At 34.2% G+C, this 15,172-nt stretch overlaps 1 protein-coding gene across 1 annotated transcript; it reads left to right on the top strand.

The window, feature by feature from the left end:
• Positions 1 to 12,257: 12,257 nt before the first annotated feature.
• On the top strand, positions 12,258 to 13,676 carry LOC134800397 (uncharacterized). Its single transcript, XM_063772896.1, has one exon. It carries the CDS (start codon positions 12,332 to 12,334, stop codon positions 13,637 to 13,639), a length of 1,308 nt encoding a protein of 435 aa, XP_063628966.1. The 5' UTR covers positions 12,258 to 12,331; the 3' UTR covers positions 13,640 to 13,676.
• The last annotated feature ends 1,496 nt before the right edge of the window (positions 13,677 to 15,172 follow it).

Below are 15,172 nucleotides of genomic sequence, written 5' to 3' on the forward strand. Positions count from 1 at the left end.
GGGCAAAGAGAATAAAGTCTATAGAGACGGATTGTCAAAGTAAATTATGTAGCCACTGTAAATTTACTGCCATCTTTCGTCAGAACATAAAACTGTTAGAACGCCATTTGACTTTGATCCTTATTCTTTCAGTGATATGTGTTAACTTATTAAATATTAATATTCACGCCATCTACTCGACTATAGGCCAGTATGGTTCCATGTTTTCGAGCGATGGCGCCACAACCTTCAGCCTATGCTCGAGTAGATGGCGTGAATATTAATATTTAAAAAGTTAACACATATCAGTTAAAGAATAAGGATCAAAGTCAAATGGCGTTCAAACAGGTTTAATCTTCTGTCGAAAGATGGCAGTAAATGAACTGTAGCTACATAACTCACCATGACAGTAACTCTCTTCTTCAAATCCTCTTTGCCCGGGGTTAACCGGTTAAGCCTGGAGTTACCATAGTTACCAGTACAATTTTACACTGGGTTAACAGTTTAACCGGTTAACCCCGGGTTAGTGGGATGGTGCAAGTGGCGCTTAAGGTTCCCTGAGCAAACGGACGAACAGAAACCTAGAGAGAGCGATGAACTTTATAAAGTTGTTGTTGTTGTGTTTCCGTACCAATGCGACCTTCAAACATTATTAAATTGTAAAATGGGACTTAATCGCGTATTATAGTTTTAACGGGCTACCTGAGGTTTTCATCGATTTTTGACAAGTTTTGAATTGTATCTCCTTTTTTTGCACTACAGATAGAATTATAACATAAACGGTTATCGGATTTTCAGTCTTTTATCTCCGGTTTTGTCCGCCGGATTTTGAAAGAAATGAATACTTATCTTTTTATGAATTTTTTAAACATTGTCTGAAAAACACTTTTTTCGTATCTAGTTTGCAGTGAAGGATCTTACATGTACGAAATCTACATATTTGGGTTCGTCTTTGACGTCTCGAAAAACGTGTCCAGGGTTTTAATTATAAACTAATTAACACAAAAGTTATGGCCAGAAAACCAGTTTTTAGCCTAAAATTGTTCAACATTGATGCCAAATATCTCGGAGACAATGAACTTTGAAGTAAACGGGATACTATTGTAAGATTCATTAAAATTACTAATTATTAGAAACAGATTTAATGAAATAGAGTTGAATAATCTCTATAATTAAATAAATTTAAAAGTAACGTGATTGATAGTTGACCTTTGTAAATAGAAGGTAGTTGGAAGAAAGAATAAAAGACGACTGGCATGGCGGTTAACGGGCATTCGGTTACGGGCAGAGGTGAAGGGAGGACGATTGTGAAGTGAGGTGATTGGAGATTGAACTGTAACGGAATATTGTGATCAGGAAATATATTGCTGTTATGGAAGAAGGAATTTTTATTACAGATCAGAAGTGGTAAGTACCTACAAGTCAGTATGGTATTCCTGAATGTATTATATTATGTAGGTATTAATATTAGAACTGATTGATTTAAATCTTAATTGCCCAATTAAGTTGTTACAATAGTAACAGTGGTGTAAAATTATTATAATATATTATATACCTATACATATATTAGTAACACTTATATTGGTTGTTGTTTAGTTGAAATTAATTATCATTTCGTATATCCTATGTTAGGAAGTTTATGTTTAACGGGCGCTTAGAAACAAAGACACCGTTAATTTTATCAAGAACAAAATAATTGGGTAAACCCATTTCGGCCTAGTCGTTCACTCGAGAGCATTATACTGCAAGTTTTCTCTTCAAGACCAACAGTTAGGTTTTTTTAGTGTTTGCTGTAATGACTATCCATAATATAATTAAAGCATTCATTACATCGCGGGTAGCGTGAAACCTTTGGAACACCGTTTTATTTTGAATAGTTCGGATACCTTTATGATTATTTACAGGTGTAGATCGGATTCTTTTAGTCTATGTATGTACCGCTTATTTGGTTACAACTTTTACCATATTTTCAATATATTACTTATCAATACGTCAGTATTATATAGCGGGGTTAAGTGTCTTCAAATTATAAACTACTCAGACTGTAAATAAGTAGGAATGATACTTTTACTGGTAGTTACCGACCCGCCGACCTAGCCGGAGTTACAATCGCTGTCGCTTCGACAACGAAAAGCATTATGTATCTATATCACTCTTCCATATTAGCGCGACAGTGACAGTTGCGTTCCGATCGCTACGGAGCGTAAGCGATTGGCATCTTGGCTACGCGGCCCGTTTCGTATTCCGGATCCCGTTTCGAATATCGGATCCATCTCGCGTTCCTGGATTTGGGTCCGTGCCGGATACTGGAACCGTGCCGGATGCATACCTGATTTGTGCCGGATGAGTTCCGGATTCGTACCGGATCCGTCCCGGACTGGTGCCGGATCTGTGCCGGATTAATACCGCATGTATATCATTTGCCGGATTCGTGCCGGATCTGAACCGGATGCGTGCCGGATTGGTATCGGATCAGTGCTGGATCCTGAATTTGTTCTAGATTCCGTTTCTGTACCAGTTTTAGAATTTTCTCGTTTCGAAAAGCCTGTGTTCCGGATCCGTACCGGGATACGGATCTGTTTTGGATTTAAGATCTGTTTTAAACGTCCCGCATTCTACCCCGGAAGCAGTAACGTAAATTAAATAAATAAATAAAACAGTTGAATTTAGCTTAATAAGAACAATTTATATTTGTCTACTATTAACAATCCAAAGATTTAGAACTCTTCCATTGTTGGTGTTGTTTTCGAGTTCCAGACTATGGACCATGAGGAAAAAAACATCCAGGCGGCGCTTGAAAACTCCTGAGCGTGACCGAAAATCGAAATCTGATGATGGACAAGAACGTCGAAGCCGAAGTCGCAACCGCCGCCAGTCCCCGAGGAACAACAGACGGAGTCGCAACCGGCGAAGCCGCAGCAGCGGCAGACACGGCCGAGGCAATGAGAGGTGGCTTCGAAGATCAACACGGAAGGACAACACGGCCAGGATTGCTTTCACGTGGAAGCCGCACAGAACAGGAACGGATGGCTTGTATATCTTTGTCGTCTTCAGTTGTAGATTTTAATAGATGTCGTTTATTGCTTAAACTGCGAATATTTTGGTACAGTACCTTAAAGTTATTTGTATTGACGAAAGTTGTCTCGAGGTACGGGTTCACAGATTATGGGGGTGGAATCGTTGTCCAGGCAATGCTGTGGTGTCCTGTAGTTCGCTCAAGTTAGTTGTATGGGGCTCGTTAGCCTAATTTATAAGTTTTGATCTTGGTTGTTTCCTCTTTTGGCAAAATGTGACGTTAACGCTGGTAAAGGAAAGACTAAGTTACGTTTCTTCAGTATTTGTTCATAATTTAGTATATTAAAAAAAAAAAAAAACAATAACGATCGATGCGCTATACGCTATACACCGATATTAGTACTTACCTACGTAATAATGGGTTGAGCTAGGGCAATATAGGTTGATTGGCGCTGTGGTATATCCATGATATTTCGAAGATATTTAAATGAGTGTTAGGTTATTTCCTGACACTATTTAACTGTGATTTGAATGTACGCTGTAAAGTTGAGTTTCTCATCTTCCTCTGTCGGTTGTCAGTCTGCTCATCCAGAATAACACCTAAGTACTTTATAGACGAAGTTTTTCTATTGTTTTACAATTACATGACGTCTGGTAGGTACCAGTGGTAACTAATATATGAATAAACTTTTGACACATTTAGATACCACGAGGCGGAAGCAGCTGTTTTATACACGCACACATATCTCGTTTAGTCTGCGTTTAGAGTTACAAATTGTATTGAAGCCAGTTCGTCACCAAAGCTAGACCGCTTTCTGTGAAGGCGCTTACTGCATCCCAGGAAGCACCATGAAATAGTATTGCCGTGTCATCTGCGTAGCACAACGTCTGCATTGGTCAGATCCAAGAAAGTCAAGTCGTTAATGTAGATTAGAAACAAAGTTAATCCAAGTATATGTAAAGTTGTTTGTTTAAAATTACCGACTTGTTCTTTAACCCTAACACATGTGTGCGGCCTGACAGGACAGTTCCGCGTATCCGGGAAATCTACAATTTTCTAATTATTATTAGAATAATTTCAATCGACGGGAATTTTTTTTCAATCTTATAAATCTTATAATGTTGGCGGGATCATTTTGGCTGGTGTTGATTGAATAACCAAGGTTGGGCCTACACTAGTAAAGTATTCATTATAACCGTGTATTGATTCGCTTTCAGTATCCTTGGTTTTAAGAAGTTCGTTGCATTTTAAATATTTTAGCTTGGTTATTGTAGCAAGCAAAGCTCTGCTGATTGCTGTTGATCAATTCGTCAATTGTGGTTGGTGCAACTGACGCTTTAAGTGGCAAGTAATATAACGATATGATGATAATACCTACATATGATGATAAGTATAATATTATCGAATTATAAAATTGCTGGATTATTTTAATTAATGAGTTACGGATTAATGGGTTACGGATTAATGAGTTACGGATTGATGAGTTACGGATTAATGAGTTACGGATGAATGAGTTACGTATTAATGAGTTACGTATTAATGAGTTACGTATTAATGAGTTACGGATTGATGAGTTACGGATTGATGAGTTACGGACTAATGAGTTACGGATTAATGAGTTATGGATTAATGAGTTACGGATTAATGAGTTACTGGATTAGTGAGTTACTGGATTAATGAGTTACTGGATTAATGAGTTACTGGATTGATCAGTTACTGGATTGGTCAGTTACTGGATTGATCAGTTCCTGGAGGGATCAGTTACTGGATTGATCAGGTACTGGATTACTGGATTAATCAGTTAATGAATTATTGAGTTATTGGGTTATAGAGTTATTGGGTTATAGAGTTATCGGATTATAGAGTTATCGGATTATAGAGTTATCGGATTATAGAGTTATCGGATTATAGAGTTATCGGATTATAGAGTTATCGGATTATAGAGTTATCGGATTATAGAGTTATCGGATTATAGAGTTATCGGATTATAGAGTTATCGGATTATAGAGTTATCGGATTATAGAGTTATCGGATTATAGAGTTATCGGATTATAGAGTTATCGGATTATAGAGTTATCGGATTATAGAGTTATCGGATTATAGAGTTATCGGATTATAGAGTTATCGGATTATAGAGTTATCGGATTATAGAGTTATCGGATTATAGAGTTATCGGATTATAGAGTTATCGGATTATAGAGTTATCGGATTATAGAGTTATCGGATTATAGAGTTATCGGATTATAGAGTTATCGGATTATAGAGTTATCGGATTATAGAGTTATCGGATTATTGAGTTTATTGGATTATCGAGTTGAGTTTATTGGATTATCGAGTTGAGTTTATTGGATTATCGAGTTGAGTTTATTGGATTATCGAGTTGAGTTTATTGGATTATCGAGTTGAGTTTATTGGATTATCGAGTTGAGTTTATTGGATTATCGAGCTGAGTTTATTGGATTATCGAGTTGAGTTTATTGGATTATTGAGATGAGTTTTTTGGATTATTGAGATGAGTTTATTGGATTATTGAGATGAGTTTATTGGATTATTGAGATGAGTTTATTGGATTATTGAGATGAGTTATTGGATTATTGAGTTGAGTTATTGGATTATTGAGTTGAGTTATTGGATTATCGAGTTGAGTTATTGGATTATCGAGTTGAGTTATTGGTTTATCGAGTTGAGTTATTGGATTATCAAGTTGAGTTATTGGATTATTGAGTTGAGTTATTGGATTATTGAGTTGAGTTATTGGATTATTGAGTTGAGTTATTGGATTATTGAGTTGAGTTATTGGATTATTGAGTTGAGTTATTGGATTATTGAGTTGAGTTATTGGATTATTGAGTTGAGTTATTGGATTATTGAGTTGAGTTATTGGATTATTGAGTTGAGTTATTGGATTATTGAGTTGAGTTATTGGTTTATTGAGTTGAGTTATTGGATTAATTGGTTGAGTTATTGGATTAATTAGTTGAGTTATTGGATTATTGAGTTGAGTTATTGGATTATTGTGTTGAGTTATTGGATTATTGTGTTGAGTTATTGGATTATTGTGTTGAGTTATTGGATTATTGTGTTGAGTTAATGGATTATTGGGTTATTGGATTATTGGATTATTGGATTATTGGATTATTGGATTATTGGATGATTGGATGATTGGATGATTGGATGATTGGATTATTTGTTTATTGGATTATTGGATTATTGGATTATTGGATTATTGGATTATTGGATTATTGGATTATTGGATTTTAAAATTATTGGATTTTAAAATTATTGGATTTTAAAATTAGTGGATTTTAAAATTAGTGGATTTTAAAATTATTGGATTATTGGATTATTAAATTATTGGATTATTGGATTATTGGATTATTAAATTATTGGATTATTGGATTATTAAATTATTGGATTATTGGATTATTAAATTATTGGATTATTGGATTATTGGATTATTAAATTATTGGATTATTGGATTATTAAATTATTGGATTATTGGATTATTAAATTATTGGATTATTGGATTATTGGATTATTGGATTATTAAATAATTGGATTATTGGATTATTAAATTATTGGATTATTGGATTATTGGATTATTAAATTATTGGATTATTGGATTATTAAATTATTGGATTATTAAATTATTGGATTATTGGATTATTGGATGAAAAAAAGACGGAAATAGAGAATGTTATGTTGTGATGAGACACGTTTGTGTCATGAGAGTGATTCAGTAAGTAGCACATTAAAAAAATAAGAATGGAGTCAAAAAACAAGAGAAATAATGTGCTACACGTAAAATTTGATTAAAAAAATGGTATGTTGTGAGACACGTTTGTGTCATGAGAGTGATTAAAAAAAAAAAGACGAGAAATAATGAGTAAAAAAAAAAACATAGCAATCGAATATGTTAAGTAATGTACTTTATATGTATAAAAATTATTGTATATTGTTGTATAATTATTGAATAGAAACTTAAATATTTCGATGGATTTATTGGATTTGAAATAATTATGTGAAGATATAGATTAATTCAATAAATAATAAGAAAAATGTATATAGACAGACAAAGAAATTGTATTAAATGGGTAATGAAGGATTAATAACTTTCTTACTGAATGCCCGATGATTTGACATGCCGAGTGTAAGATTAGATGACAGACGCGATTAGTATGACTGTGCATGAGGACATGCACAATGTCAGGATGGGCGAGTGTAAGATTCATTAAAATTACTAATTATTAGAAACAGATTTAATGAAATAGAGTTGAATAATCTCTATAATTAAATAAATTTAAAAGTAACGTGATTGATAGTTGACCTTTGTAAATAGAAGGTAGTTGGAAGAAAGAATAAAAGACGACTGGCATGGCGGTTAACGGGCATTCGGTTACGGGCAGAGGTGAAGGGAGGACGATTGTGAAGTGAGGTGATTGGAGATTGAACTGTAACGGAATATTGTGATCAGGAAATATATTGCTGTTATGGAAGAAGGAATTTTTATTACACTATATTGCTTAAAGCCGTTGCTGTTAATATAATAAGCTACAAAAAACATTAGAAAACTATAAGGGATTCAGATCGAAGGTCATTGGCGTGGGGTAGCCCCTTAAGATTTACCTCCGACGTTTCGACGACGGCGCTGTGTTATGTTGACCTTTAAACATTCAAGAAAAGAGTGTACTGTATCTCAAAGGCCGGCAACGCACTTACAACCCCTCTAGTGTAGCGGGTGCCTATGGGCATAGAGAAATATAGTAAGCGTAGAGTGCTCACTCCATAAATCAGTTTTGGTACCAAAACGACTATTATTTTCGTAGTCGACATCTAGCATCGAGTAGCGGAATTATCAGTACCGCTACTTGATACTTTGGTTTTGGTACTAAAACTTGCTAAAACTGATGTATGAAGTGAGCACTCTATGTATTTTTTTCTCTATGCTATGGGCGACGGTCATCGCTTACCATCAGGCAAACGCACGGCAACGCGCAAACATATGATTCCTAAAATACTTAACCAATTAAGTCCAACAGTAGATAAGTGTAGCAGTAAGCAAATATTTAAGAAAAGGCTGCAAGCAAAACTTTTAGATTTGTATGATAATAGTAGTGAGTAGTAATAGTATATTGTTTGTATGGCATAACTCTAGTTAAGTAATGTATTAGGTTTAAGTATGTAAGTTAAGTGGGTAGAACACATAAGGATAGAGAGCGCTTTATCCGCCAACAAACTGTCCTCAGTTTGGCGGAATAGAAATATGTAAATACTTACCCTGTAAGTTTTTTTTTGCGATAAATAAATTAAAAAAAAAAGGCGATTCGTCTGCTCGGTGATATAGGTATCATAAAAAAAGTTTTTGCTAAAGTTTCATTTTTGGTACAAGCTTTTATCGCTGACTGTACTTTTCTTTCCACAGGCAAATAATACTCATCAAGACAATTCTAAAAACCCCAAACACAATTAGGTTTCGATGTTTTATCACAGAGTTCCTATGGCCACCTCCGGTCTCCATCATCAGATCAGCTCCATGACACCATAATATTGCATTGTCACGCGACTTACGTATGTATGCAAAATTTCAGCTCAATCGGAAACCGGGAAGTGGATCAAATTTAACTTGCAAGATTTGATTACAGACAGACAGACAGACAGACAGACAACGGTCAGGTGAAACTAAATAAAAGCTTGTAAAAAGAAACGGTTGTAATGGACATCATCTCATGATGATGATGGACATGCATAACCTGACAACAGTGACATTTCTGGTTAGTTTCTGGTTGGTTTCTGGTTAAAGCTGGAATCACTCTTCTATTACCCTCTATAATTTTAAACTTCCGTCTGTCCGTCTGTCATAGGGCTTTCTCTTATAAACCGATATAACAGCTGACTTGTATTGCTATCGCCTACGTCACCTCCGTGTTTTAAAGGTCCAGGTATTTATTGTTATTATCATTAGACACGTGTAAACACATCCTCAACATGTCGATATTACCGAATTAATTAGCTACTGGAACTTGATGACCGCACATTCCAAAGTTCCAAGGTTCGCCCTTATAAGTTTAGAGGAATGTTATTCCCAATGTTCCCATAGAGTTCGATATGAAATTTGCGAAGAAACTTTGTATGTTAGGTTAAGAAGCCTGACGCTCGGCTTGTCGAAATGTACATAATAATGACGTAATAATATCCTCCTGAGTCCCTGAGGCGTTTATAAAGGATTTAATCCACATGGCATTTTGAATTAAAATGGAATACAATAGGGTTCCAAATTCAAAACTGCATTAATGACAAGGGGGACATGCACCTACTATGATCAGACATCTTAAATTTTATATCATTTTTGGTGCAGCGGACTGGTGTTAACGGAAAAGGGTACGGGGAGGGGGACTGTATTTATAATAAATTATTTTACACCATGCATGAAATAAAGCACCAGAAGTTTAATAGAGCAACGTAGACAGCAGTTATTTTTAGACATAATTTATATTTTAAAACTCGTACAAAACTATAAAGAGTAGGTAATTTGATTGTGATGTCACATGCCAGTGTTTCATATAAATTCCACAGTACCAAAATCGTTTTGACAGTTCGAAAAAAAAAACTGATTTGACTAGTAAGTAGCACCTAGTAGGTACTACTATTTATTCTGTGCTAGTAGTCAAATTCCCTATTGGTATAGTAATTCCAACTGAAATGGTAAATTAAAATTAACATTAACGTAATTAACTGTTTATTTATACCACTCCGCTGCACCGAAAATGTTATAAAATGTACGATGTCTGACTATGATAAAATATGTTGTTAGTGCATTTTATATAACTCTTTACAGGGCTTTATATTATATGGTAAAATTGCCACCCTGTAACACCAGAGGGTTGCAACTCTGCAAGTACGTTGCCGATCTTTAAGATGCTCTTTCCTTAAAGGTTTGCATTTTAGTAAACTGTACTAGGATAGGTACTGTGTATCGTTAGGTATATAGGTGTATTTAAATAAAAGTAAACAAACAATTTGTACATTTTCGGGTAGTTATAACATTTATTGGCTAACCGACCAATTACAAAACCGCCTGGATCAGTCACTGAACGACCTGACTTTAACCTACATTATTCAATCGTGTGATGTTTGATTTTGTTTACTTTTATTTAAATACCTAAAGATACAGAGTATAGTATTATAAGTTTCATCTAAAATTATTTACAATTTTTTGATATTTGACCTTGATTTTACCGACGAAACGAGATAAAACTTATGTGCAAAAAATATATATATGGAGACAAAACAAGTCTGACGCATACAAAACAAGCATGAATGATAACATTAGACATAAATATGACCCCTAACTCATAATTATCTCTTATTTTTTGTTTTAAGTTAACTTCTGCGTTTTTTTTTTGTTTAATGCCTGCATCTACTACTGTTTCTGTTTAGCCTGATGGTTGACTGGTAGAGAATGCCTTTAGGCATTATTTTAAGTCCACCATTTGTACTTTATTTATTATATTGTGCAATAGAGTTTAAAATAAATAATAAATATAATAAATAGAAGGAGATAAGATAACGCACAACTTGGCACGAATTAAGTTTATATATTGAATTTCTAGTATTTTTACACGTATTCATCATGGGCAAATGTCATTTTAATAATTCACTGGAAAACTAGACTATATTTGCGAGGGCAAACCCTAACCAAAGCCTTGAAAAGTTAAGTTGGCTCCATTAAAAAAAGCATTTGTATATGGTTACCCTGTATACATAGCAGTATAATTAGGGTTCCGTACCCAAAGGGTAAAAACGGGACCATATTACTTAAACTCCATTGTCCGTCAATCTGTCTGTCACCAGGCTGTATCTCATGAACCGTGATAGCTAGACAGTTGAAATTTTCAGAGATGATGTATTTTTGTTGCCGCTATAACAACAAATACTTAAAAGTACGGGACCCTCGGTGGTCGAGTCCGACTCGCACTTGACCGTTGTTTTTGAACAGAACAATCTTGTTCTTAACACTTGCACAGTCTGAGCTATCAAAATCGCTGCAGACTTATCTTGGTCTAACTCTATTTTCAGACTAGGTAACTGAAATAAAAGGTTATAAGTCGCGCCATCGCCATATCTTTGATTTCAAGTGACAAAACGATTCCTAAGATACATTGAAATAAAAAATAATATGATTCTTTCATAACTTAAATTGATTATTTATTTAATGATTGAAATTAAAACCAATATTTCACTCGTACTTAGACCACACAATATTCTCACCGTATTCTCACACATTAAATTCAAATTCAAATGAATTTTCCTGTTTCACCGCTACAATCAGGATAAAAAAAAACAACTTAGAAAAAATCTAACCTGTACCAAAGCCCGTAAAACACGCGAGGGTAGAAACATGGTACTTTAAAACCAACCCAAGGAAGCATGGGTGTTTTTATACAATACAATATAAGTTTTTTTTACTCACAGTTCCTTCAGTATTATGCCACTTGATCTCCGCACCGCAAAATATAGCGAACTAAAACGCAATTAACAATGTGTTCAAATGAATAGACACATTAACGATTCTTGAATAACAATTCGTTAGAAGCTACAGCGACAGCAGCGCCTCTTTTTGCAAAATGAGGAAACTTTCGTTTATAAAGTGCTGTGACGTTAGTTCTGCTACTTGGCACTAGATGGCGGTACAGCTGTACTCGTACTAATGTTTCAACTTTTAACTGTGTGTAATACCTAGAAATTATTAATGTTTTTAATTTTTTTTTAACATTAATCATTATTAATAACATGTATTTTTAAATTGCTAATTTTAGTTATATTACACATATGTGAGATGTGAATTAAATAACAATAACAATTATGTACTTTGAAGTAGCATCAAAGATAATTTTAAAAGTTTTAATCATTTAAGGTCGAAAGATTGCAGTAAATGTACTGACTACATAATTTACTTTAACAATATTCCTCTAGTCTAAAAATTATCTTTGGTAGTATGTATGTATGATTACAGCGCCTCTTTTAGCGAATTATGCAAACATTTGACAGCAAAATGCACTTGTGTTATTTGTTCTACTCTCCACTAGATGGTAGTAGTAAGCTATTTAATTTTAGCAATAATTATTATGTTACGCCACGTTATACAATTTTATTTAATTACTTACGTATTTCAAACCCGACATGTTTTGTTTAATTTTATTGTGTTAAAATATGTAGGATAATAGTGCGGCTGTTGACCACTTTGTATAACAAACTGGTAACCATAGCAACGGTTTGTTTACGTTTCTGTTGACTGACAACTTGTTGTTCTTAGTGTTCTTAGTTATTTTTATCAAAATGCCTTTAAAACCAAGTAAACCGCAGCCTAAAAGTTCGTGTGATAAACATAAATGTAACAAACCTTCTACTGAGAAGATCAAAATGCCAAAAAAAGTGTTAATATCTAAAAAGTGGCACCCGGTCTGTTCGCATGAAGTGAAAACCAAGTCTGCCGGTATTATCGCTTCTAAGCCGCAAAGAAACAAGCCGAACAAAACATCGAATTCTTTACCCGTTGTGCCAAAACAAAGTAGGAGTCTTGATTTTTGCAAAACGTGTGGCGATACTGATGATATTCAGACAGCTGTAGCTAAATTTTCCAATACTGTAACAAATTCTACTAGGAAAACTAGTGCTGTGTCTTCTAAAAATAGTAAACATGCTATTTCTCCTAAAAATAGTCAACCGGCATTGAAAACTGACTCCCAGAAAGTAAAAGTGGAAACTAAAGTTGTAAAACAATTTTACAAAAACGAAAAATATGCAGATTCCAAATCTACAGTAGATTATACAAAAACATCTAGCAAAAGGGTCAAAATTAACTCAAATAAGGGACCTTTGAAAACGGATAAAAATATTGAAATTGAGGAGGAAGTGGTACAAGAGCATTATTTAAATGAAAGGTTTGCTGATTTATACGATTCTATGCACGATTTCGACAATTTCGTCAAGAATGATCAAGTACTGGATACTATAACTGAAGTAAACGAAAAACAAGCTTCATCTGATAATAAATCAACATTATCTCATAAGAAATCTTCTGAAGAATCAATATACACTTTACCGTCAGATGATGAAATAAGTTGGAAGAAACTGAAAGAATTCAGAGAGAAGAATTATTTCGAATGTCATTCATCAAAAAACAGAATTGCAAGTAAGGCTAGCGTAATATCTCTTCAGGATCATAAATGTAGATACAGATTATATTTGAATGACAGATTATTTCCTGTAGCAATGGACAATGATCACAACGACAATATACGATGCGTTGACTGTCATTTACCATTAGAACTAGCTCAAGAAGAAGACAACATTAATGGCACTATACAAGCCAAAGTGAAACTAGGTTCAGAAACCCAAGACATGGTCTTACTTCTTCCAATAAAAGAGCCTTTGATCATTAAACAGAAGAGAACAGAAAAGAACGATGATGATGTAGTGTACTTCGGGTTAGTAAAAATGGATCAAAACGGGAATTCAAAGTTTAATCCTTCTTTACCTAGTGATTCGTTGGCGTTGAGGTATCAGAAGGGATATAGGCAATTTAATGATGTTCAAAGCTATAGGTATGATAAGATCGAAGATTCTGATGTTATCTATATTTAGTACCTAATGAATATACGTTTCTACGTTTTTATTTAAAGGTAATTGTTTTATTTATGCACATAAATACACGAATAGAATCATATCCAATCCATCATAGAAAAATTCATATCTGAGATCCGTTACTACAATGTACCTACCTATTTCTAAAAAAACAAAAATCTCTCTTTCTCTCTTGTATCTATTTAAAGACCTGAAAAAGTACATATTTTCAGTAACATAAAGTTCATTCTTCCAGAAAACCTTTAGTTACTAACAGCAACACTCCTAAATGTACATCGGTGGATCTTATTACAAAAGTCCACCGATGTTCAGGTACGAGTTTAATGCACAATCATTACCATACCGGTTATGAATTCCTATTTTATAGTCAAGAGTGTAAACACCATGGCAATGTATTTACGTATGAATAACAATAATGAAACTTCCGCATAAATAAAATCTCTGGAGAGTAAAATTATAACCACAGATTTTCCATCATAAATTCATACAGGGACAACTTAACTAGTTACTTATGTACAGTCGCCTGCAATAATATGTTAAACAACGAAGGCCGAAAAAATATCTGACACCATCTTAATTTGTAAAGCCATAAGAGCGTGTCACATATATTATGTGTGGCCTTCGAGGAGTAACATATTATTGCAGGTGACTGTACATTAAGTTTTCCCATAAAATGTTGATTAATGGAGCAAAACAACCCATCTCCAATACTTATTTGTTTTACAAGGGAGCAAAGTTAATACTTACATACATATTGGTACCCGAGTAAGCGATTAATTCCAAAATTCAAAAAGCCTAAAAGTGGAATCTTAAGTGTTGCGAGGGTCTCGAGGCACGAGGGTAGGTAAACAAACTTTGCTCCCAAATGAAACACACAATGTTTCACCGTTAATTCTTCAAGCGTTGCACCACATTAGTAACTATATAATACCATGAGTTAACCTCATATATAGGTATTTTATTACAGTACATTTTTAAATTTTGATCGTAAAATGAGAGAGATTGCCATTACGAGTATCATTATCATCATTGGTTTATTTGGAACGAAGCATGTTTCTGCTTGATGAAGCCTGCGTTACGGATAGGTATATTTATATTATTTATCTTACATATAAACTGTTAGGGTTTTGTTTTTGTGCATTCAATAAATAAAGATAATATGTGGAGTTCCGTGCCTTCCATGCTCCACGTGGACCCTTCTCTATGGAAAGCCACATAATATGATGAATAATAGAAAGGTCTAAACTCAAAACAAAACAATTCCTTCTGAAGCTCAGGAGGTTAAAGCCTGACCAGTAATACATGATCAATTGATCATTGTCAAGAGGGCGCTGTTATTCTCATGTATATGGTGACAGTTCAGAATAGTATTAATAATTAGTTCCAGTGAAATTCCGCAACATGGCGCGTGATCATATATTACTGGTCAGTCTTTAATAACATCGTCATAACATAATTACTTCGCTTGCAAGATGCCAATTATTGTACCTAATTATTATATCAAGCATAGGAATATTTACTCCAATCATTATT

Source organism: Cydia splendana, chromosome 19 (assembly GCF_910591565.1).
Source record: "Cydia splendana chromosome 19, ilCydSple1.2, whole genome shotgun sequence".
Classification (NCBI taxonomy): Eukaryota; Metazoa; Arthropoda; class Insecta; order Lepidoptera; family Tortricidae; genus Cydia; species Cydia splendana.